This window comes from Lycium barbarum, chromosome 6 (assembly GCF_019175385.1).
Source record: "Lycium barbarum isolate Lr01 chromosome 6, ASM1917538v2, whole genome shotgun sequence".
Classification (NCBI taxonomy): Eukaryota; Viridiplantae; Streptophyta; class Magnoliopsida; order Solanales; family Solanaceae; genus Lycium; species Lycium barbarum.
The window spans coordinates 108029116-108037611 of record NC_083342.1 but is presented as its reverse complement, the minus strand read 5'-3'; the positions used below and the strand labels follow the sequence as shown (position 1 = coordinate 108037611).

Sequence of the window (8496 nt, the reverse complement as noted above, 5' to 3'; positions counted from 1 at the left end):
TGAAACCAAAACAGTTTGCTAAGCAACATTTCAGCTAAACTGCAGGAGTTCATATTTGGTAAAGAAACTAATTAAAACACGGTACAAGGGCTTCTGCTTGTGTCCCTATATCTAGGAAAGATTAAAAAGGCATCTAAAACTAGTTCCTATTGAACTTATAATTCATTTCAACACCAAGCTGAGTTCTTACATTGCCGAAGATGCCAAACCTCCAACATCTTTCATGTCGCTAGAAATGGATGGCGTTCTTGACACGGATGACGATGAAGTAGGAGAATTCGACGGATTCTTCCTCACTTCCTCGTTATTAGCTTCAATCATGTCGATGATCATGCTGTCAGAGAATACGTCCAGGTTGAACTCATTCTCACTTGATTCCTCATAGAAATTAAAGTCAAAGCTGCTGTTGTTGAAAAGATCCATCAAGTCCGATGGTTTGTCAAGAGAGAAGTCGGGAATTGGGAAGGAATCAAATGTATCGTCCAAGTACATGTTCCATGGGTTGTCATCTTCCTCCTCGCGGTCCTTCGCCTTTAATTTATCAGCAGCAGAGTCCACCGAAGGGGCAAACTCCAACTTCAAAACTTTTGGTTGAGTCACTTCATCAGAATCAAGTGGACGCGTAAACTCTAACTTTGGTACTCCTATCGGTTCTGCAGCTAATTCTTCTTGCTGAAAACTCAGTTGGTTCTCTTCTTGTTGAAGAGCTAGTTGATGTTGTTCAATTACCTCATTTGATTGCACTTCAGCAGAGGACTCTGTGTTTTCCTCCTTTGTTAGCATATCCGGTTCACGGAGTTTCCTCAACTTGTCTGCATATCTGCTGATGTCGAAGTTGGTTACTGCATTAGGCCCTCTGTACTCAATTGCTGCCATATCATATGCTGCTGCTGCTTCCTCTTGAGTGCCTTCAGCAAGAAGAGAAGTATATAACAAGTAATTTCAAGATTTAGCTTCTCCACACAGTTCATTCCAGATAATATTACCATCATCTATTCAAAACAATTGGCAGATACACAAAGCGTATTTTGCATTTTGCATTGTCCAAGTACCAACGCCATCATCAAGTGAAGCAATTAGTAACAAGGAAACTGATGAATCTTAAATAACCTAAGTAAAAGTGACAATATAAATGCTCTAGATTGCCCTTACTCGTTCTCTTTGGTTAGTAAATATGCTCTAGATTGCACTTACTCGCTCGTAAAAAGCAACAAACTATGCCTCAGTTACAAGCAGATTGGGGTAAGGTCTACGTACACCCTGCCCTCCCAAACCCCACTTATATGTTGTTGTTGTTGTTGTTGTTGTTGCAAGCAAGATGGGATTATATTAGTACTTATTTTGAAAACAACACAAGCAATGTCAAACAAACTCTTTTCGAATGATTATATTATTACTTGTTCAACCCATCAATGTTAATGTTTTTCTTGATAAGGGGCACTTCCCCATTTAATGAACCCCTATGGGGCGAATGATTCAAGTTCGAGTTAGTCGGACCAATGAGTTCCAGATACCGAATGGTTATACTTAAAAAGATAGACATGTTTTTTCTTCTAATGATTTGTTCTTTTATTTTTGAGGGTGCATTGATGAAGAAAAGGAATAAAATGGCAAGGTGCTTTTTTTCTTTTTTCTTTTAGACATTGTACCTTATATATCACCTAAAGTGAAAGAGCATAGTCATAAATGATCAAGGATGATGTGGGTTTTTGCAGCCTTGTTCAACTGACTGATGAGGGTTAGTAGTTCTTTTGGAGTGTAATAGTTGGAGATGAGGATGATGAGACAGTATGCATCAATCCAAAGGCATAATTGTCTACAGAGACTACACTTAAATTATTCATCCCATTAAGCATGAATCAAGGGTCTGACAATGTCACGAGCCAAGATCTAATACAGTCACATTAAAGAAAATCAAGATATTTACTTATCTTAAACAACTATTCAAACTCTCACACATACTAGAGTAATTAATATCTCCCACTTAAACCAATTATAGAGCATCTTACATCATTCTGGTAATTTCATAAAAATTCAAAATTGGCTCAATTGAATTGCCGAATGGAGCAACTTGCCGCTAAAAGGCAATATAATTTTATATCCATATAAAAATATTTTTAGTTTAAGGTGAGCCCCACATGACTCAAGGCCATGTTCAATTTACTTAATATAGGATGTCGGACCCATTGAAAGAGAAATTTGGTCAGAACCGGCCAAAACCCAGGTTAAGCTTTGCTTGTTCATGAGTAACTAGGATCATATTTTAGTAGCAATTATTGATTAATTTTTCTAGTTTAGTCAAACATAAACCACATAACAAAAATGGGTAAGGTCTTAACCCACTAAGAAAAATATAGGGGAATATTTTCAGTTTTTATAAAGTTGGAACAGAAAGTTTTAACTTTTTGTACGGTCCATAAAGATCTGCACAAATATTTAAAATTTGGACCACCTCAGCCTTTTAACTTTGATCTCAGTAAATAATATAAAACACCAATGATCATGTGCCATGTCAGCTTTAATCCTGTTGAATCTATTTGATTTATGTTAGACATGCAAAAGTGTAAAATCTTTCCCAAGTATTAAATCTCCTACATTAATAAAAAAGAATCGGACACTATAAGGGTAGTGTGAGGAGTTGGGATCAAACTGTATTTGTTTTTGATAATTGAATAAAACAAATCTTTATTTTCCTTCTCCCTTTTTTATAAAAGGAAAAAAGCAAACAAACTTGCCGATTGAGAAACTAGTACTCGAAATAAACAAACTAACCACTCAATAAGGTGCAAAATGAAAGAGATATTAAGATAGAGACTTACTGTAAGTTCCCAAATAGAGATACTTATTCCCAAACACCCGTCCAATACGTGCTTCCCATCGACCATTATGGTGGTGCCTGTCAAAATCAAAATTTCCAAATATAACGTGTCAAATTCGCATTTTATCCGATAATAAAGGGGTTGTTTTTTCTCAAAATGCACGGTCTCTCTAAGTAGAATGGTCAATTATTTGAATCTTTAATCACGCTATCACATTACATTTTTCATCATTGCTAGATATGCACCTAAACTCACAGCCCACAAATAGACAGTGAATCCAAATGGGTCCCACTGAAAAACAATGTCCCAGTAGGTCCCACACTTAAATAAACCAGTTATGTTACAAAAGCATGAAAATCCACAAAAATTGTTGACTTCCACTTAAAATGTACCGACCTTGTACTTATAAAAAATTAAATTTGCATGTCTTTTTGTCCTCTTTTTTTTCCTTTTCTAAAAAATGTGTTTTAGACTTTTATTAATATAAAAGCTAATTTAGTAATTTTGGAAATAATTAATACCTTGCAACGCCACGATATTTGGAAACACCCCTAGAGAATCCACTGCTCATTCGCCTTAATGAAGCCAAGTACTCTTCCTTTGATAGCCTCTGCATTTCTTCAAGCTCTTTGCTGTATGTTTCCATCTGCATTGTTTTATTGTACGTCACTATTCAAATGTTGTACAGTAATCTTATTTGTCCATATAGGGTTGGTTATTTTTTGGTCACTTTGCTCCCTTTTTTTACTCCCAGAAAGACAACATTTCTATGAAAACCCCCCCTAATTTTTTTGGTTTTACATGAAAAATAGTTTTAAAAAATCTGTAAATTGTTTTTAAAACAAAAGGAATTTATTGAGAAAAAAGTAAGAATTTAAGTACCGGAAAATTAAGTGTAGTTGCGGGACCCCAGTACTTAAGAGCCGCAAGATCATAAGTTCTGGCAGCAGCTTCTTCACTATCATAAGCTCCTGCATTCAATTGCAAATTGAAAATGACATTTAAAAAAGTAGCAAAAAAATTGTCTTTTATTTATTTAAAAAAGAGTTTTTTATTAGAAAAAAAAAACAGTAAAACAAGTAAAATAATTTTCAGGACAGTTTATGCATAAAGGGAGTTGTACAACATTTGTACATAAAAGTTTTGTTATTAGAAAAGAAAAAAAAAAGTCAAACAAGTAAAACAATTTTCAGGACAGTTTCTGCATAAAGGGTGTTGTACTTCGTGCAAAAACACTTGTACATAACAGTTTTTTTATTAGAAAAAACAGTCAAACAAGTAAAATAATTTTCATGACAGTTGATGCATAAAGGATGTTGTACATCATGCAAAAAACACTTGTATATAAGAGGATTGGTGCTTACCCAAATAAACTAAGCAGCAAAGAGGCGTTTTTGTTAACGTTGCAAGTGACAGAGAGGAGATCATCACAAGAACCAACAAAGAACAAAGTCAGATTAAGGAGAGTAAAAAAATGATTAAATTAACAGAAATGAAATTAAAAGTAAAAAATTACTTTAATAGTAAAAAATTACTGTAGATCTCCTTGATTAAAATTCATTTTTTTGAATCCACAGAATAAATAAAAAATTAAACAAAAGGAAAGAAAGATAAGGAGAAGAAAAAAAAGAGCATTCACTTTGTCGTCCTTTCTTGTTCTGAATGCTATTCCAAGTACTCTTGTCCCATAGGTGAGCTTCATATCTTCCTGTCCATCTATGCCTGTAAAAACAACACACACACACACAAAAAAAAAAAAAAAAAATCACAACTTTAATTAACAAAAAAATAATTAATTTTTTTATCACTCATTTCTTCATGCATGCAAGAAAAAAGAAAAACCCAGCTCAAAAATCAAATTTTGATTTTTGGAGTTTCACATAAAACACCTTGAATGTGTGTGTTACTATGTGAATTTAAAAAAAAAAAACATACCTTGTTACACCTCTGTAAATGGAGCTTCTTCTTGGAGATGAATTATTAATTGGAGAATCAGCATTTAGAATTCTCTTAGCTCTAGCAGCACGTTTGGGCCTGGGCTTTGAAATTGAATTGGGCTTTGGTTTCAGTTTTTGCTTCTCTGTTTCTTCATGGATTTGTTCAATGCATGAAGATGATGAAGAAGAAGAGGAGCAACAAAAAGAAGGAGATGGAGGAGATTTCTTCATAACTTTTTTTGCCCAGAAAAAAAAACCCAATAAAATAAAAATTCAACCTTTTTTTTTTTTTTTGGCAATGTGGGTGTTTCTGGGTATTGAATTTCGTGGATTTTAGAGATTGGGTTGGTGTTAAGAATCAAGAAAAATAGAAAGAGAGTCTCTTTCTTTCTTCTTCTTTCTTTCACTCTTTCTTCTTTGCTTTACTGGTAAACCAAAGTGGTTTACCAAATTAAGAAGTGACAGAGGAGGAATACAAGAATTGCATTTGGGTTGGAATGGAGTTATAAGCTGAACAACACCCACCCACCCACTATGACTTTGGGGGGTGGGGGAGAGGAGTGGGGGCTGGAGTAAGTTAACCCCATGTAGTTAACTTGGGTTAATTTAAACTTGAGTTAATTAATCGTTTTTAACACTTGGCTGAATGCAAGTTCAGACTTCAGTTCAGAGGCCATGATGCTGTTATAACCAATTGGCCTTTCTTTCACTACTTTCTCAATGGGAATCTTCATTTAAAAAAAATTAGTGAAAAAAACCACAAAATAATTTCTCGGCACACTCCTTAAAGAGCAATTAATAAAATGATAATTTAATTATATATTAATCTCTAATTATTCTAAATCATCTAAATAATTAAAATCAATCAAATATACTTTAAAAATTGTACAGTCACTAATAATTTCTTGAAGTTTCCAACCCAATTCCAACATAATGTCACCTTAGAAAGAAAAATATTTTCCCAAAATAAGTCTTACCTTAGGTATTCAAGATAAAAATTGGCAAATATTTTCAATTATGCCTTTAGCGTCAAAGAAGTAGTCTTCTTTAATATTGCTCAATTCTAACAAAAACATCTAATTAGTATGGATAGTTTAGTAAACTCCTTCTTAATGAGCTGTTTTTTTGCTAAGGTTATACTTATTTTGGGATGAAGGGAGTAAATAAGAGTAAAACAGGTGTAAAATGGTAATTTTTTCTTTAATTTTTCAAATTGAACAAATAAAAATGCACACCTATGTTTAGTACAGTGGACAAACATAAACGAACGGAGGAAATACAATTTAATTTTTAATTTTTTTGACTTAGCGTCTAAACTTGTGGTGTTGTCAGTGAAGAATTGTGTCTTCTTCTACATACAGAGAAGGGGATGGACGCGTGGTGTGAACTATGAAGGGGACAGAGGGAGGGGGTGTTTTAATTGTGGAAGCTTATAAATATGACATTGCTTTTTGTAATTAATTACGAGGCAAACCACTGTGGAGTAGAAAAAACTAAAAAAGCTAGCAGGAATGGCGACGAAGCAGCATTTGTCTGGATTCACTTTGGCTGTGTGAAAGGGTCTTCCAAGTGTTCAATCTCATAGCTGTATCCATGCAAATTAATTTTTTTTTTTTTTTTAAATTAATTGTAAATAAAAAGAAACATGAAGAAAAAGCTATGAAAGAGGATGAGAAGAAGGGGACCTTTTGATATTTTTTTAAACAAAAATATCTGAAGGAAAATAATATTGCAAAATTTGAGGAAATTATAATATTTTTTTGAACGGATTGCCCTTCAAAGGCACTGTTCTTTCTTTTTTTGCCCCTCAAATTGTTGGTCTTTAATTTTTGTCTTTCGTCTAAAAATTTATGGGTTCCGGATCGAACTCCTGCTCAGTCAAAAGTTTAAAAAAAAATTGCAAGGCAGAGCTTTGGATTCAAGGTAGAGTTTTGCAGGCAAATTTTTTCTTGCGAGTCCCAACTCTGCTTTGCAATTTTTTTTTTTTTAATGTTTAACTGAGAGAGATTCAAACCCAAAACCTTGAATTTTTATGTGAAGGACAATGATTAAAGATCACCTCGGCATAAGGGAAATCGTGCAAATTGCCAAATTATAATCCAAATGGACCTGAGTAAGTAATAAAGATGAAATAAAGTTACTCTTGGACTTAAGGATCATTTGGATTAAATTTCCTCAAATTTTGCAATATTATTTTCCTCAGAGATTTTTGTTTTAAAAAAAAAATCAAAAAGTCCCCTTCTTCTCATCCTCTTTCATGGCTTTTTCTTAATTTTTCTTTTTATTTACAATTAATTTTCAAAAAAAGTTAATTTCCACGGACACAGCTATGAAATTGAACACTTGTAAGCCCTTTCACACTAAAGCTTCTTCGTCACATTACTCTCTCCATATTCATCTCGGAAGGAAAATAATATTTGAAATGATCCCTCAAGTCTAAATTATCCTTATTTATCATTTGATCTCAATTGATTAGTCTATTTTTCAGCACATTAATCTCTCTCCGTATTTATTAAGTGTAAAGATGGAAACTAATACACCCATTCACTTTTACTTGTCCATTTTACTAAAAGTAAATTTTTATTTTTACTTGCCAATTTTAGTATATAAAGAAAAAGATAATTTCTTTTTCTTGTTTTAGCTTTAGCATTAACTACTCATTCCAAATTAGTTTTCAAGTCTATTAAGACTATACACCAATTAATATGAGTATCATGGTAAAATATGCACTTCATAGGGTGTGGACAGTTAAAAGTGAACGGAGAGTAGTTAATTATACTTAAGAAAATTGACAACTATTTGTGGATAACTACTATCTCCAGGATTGACTCGTCCATTTTGCAATGTGTAGGATATTTCGATACACTCTCGAGTGGGTCTGAGTGATTTTCGATCAATAGCAAAGAATGTGATTGTGAATGAAATATGGAAATTGAAGAATTAAGATAAAGGCATGTTTGATCTCGAATTGGAAGGAGTACGGTGCATCTTCAGAAAAGGAAAGGATTTGAATTCGAAGCAACGAAATTACTTGAGACAGGTGTGAATTATGGTGGCGTTATCTTGCATCATTCAGATTGGGTGTAATTGTTAAGTATGTTGTAAGAAGGGAGTCTACGGAATTTGACTAAGTGTTATGACGAAGTGCTATGGGGTTTTGCGATTCGAGCCTGGTGAGGTGCTAATTTTAGGTTACTGACGTGATAAAATTGATGGGAAGGCGGCTTGCATTGTACCAAGATGGTTAATTTCATAGCATTCTTAAATGAATGGGCTAGAGTTGATTAACAAGATGAAATCTTGAAATCTCTTTAGTTTGAAATTTAAAGTCATATTTTTGTGGAGAGACTGTGTTCGTGATAATAGATTATGTCGAAGCATTGACGACTGGATATTATGGGTGAGTATTTCAAATATTAAAGATTTGGGAGTATTGGTGCGTGGTAAGGCACATGAATTGCAAGATTTGATACTTTTGGATTTGCTAAGCGTAAAAAGGTATTACATTCAGAGATTCAATAGTTGTGAAGGGGGAGTACGAGGCTGCAGGCATTAAGTCGAGGCATTCAGAGTGGTGAACGAGTTAAGAGAAAGCATAAGAAGAGGATTCAATGTATTTAGATCCTTCTGAATTCTATCAGTTAAGTGTATCGGGTGTGAGTTGAAAAACAAGAAGATTCAAAGTCATAAGGTATAGTTCCTCAATACTAAGTTAATGACTTGGATAGAATTCAGTTTTA

General features: G+C 33.6%; 1 protein-coding gene across 2 annotated transcripts; it reads right to left on the bottom strand.

Moving 5' to 3' along the window:
• On the bottom strand, nucleotides 1-5290 carry LOC132645333 (AP2-like ethylene-responsive transcription factor At1g16060). Of its 2 annotated transcripts, XM_060362265.1 has the most exons (6): nucleotides 4755-5290; nucleotides 4459-4541; nucleotides 3702-3790; nucleotides 3341-3465; nucleotides 2820-2896; nucleotides 1-908 (listed from the first exon to the last, which is right to left on the bottom strand). In XM_060362265.1, the coding sequence occupies exons 1-6, from the start codon at nucleotides 4985-4987 to the stop codon at nucleotides 187-189; spliced, it is 1329 nt and encodes a 442-aa protein (XP_060218248.1). In that variant the 5' UTR covers nucleotides 4988-5290; the 3' UTR covers nucleotides 1-186. The 2 variants fall into 2 exon arrangements, with proteins under 2 accessions (XP_060218248.1, XP_060218249.1); XM_060362266.1 differs by lacking the exons at nucleotides 4459-4541; nucleotides 4755-5290 and adding an exon at nucleotides 4184-4427.
• Between the last annotated feature and the right edge of the window lie 3206 nt (nucleotides 5291-8496).

Coding starts and splice junctions, on each gene's coding strand:
- LOC132645333 (XM_060362265.1), bottom strand. CDS start 4,987: ATGAAGAAATCTCCTCCATCTCCTTCTTTTTGTTGCTCCTCTTCTTCT. Junction 3,466..3,701: donor CAACTACACTTAATTTTCCG/GTACTTAAATTC, acceptor AAAACAATGCAG/ATGGAAACATACAGCAAAGA. Junction 2,897..3,340: donor AAATATCGTGGCGTTGCAAG/GTATTAATTATT, acceptor TGATTTTGACAG/GCACCACCATAATGGTCGAT.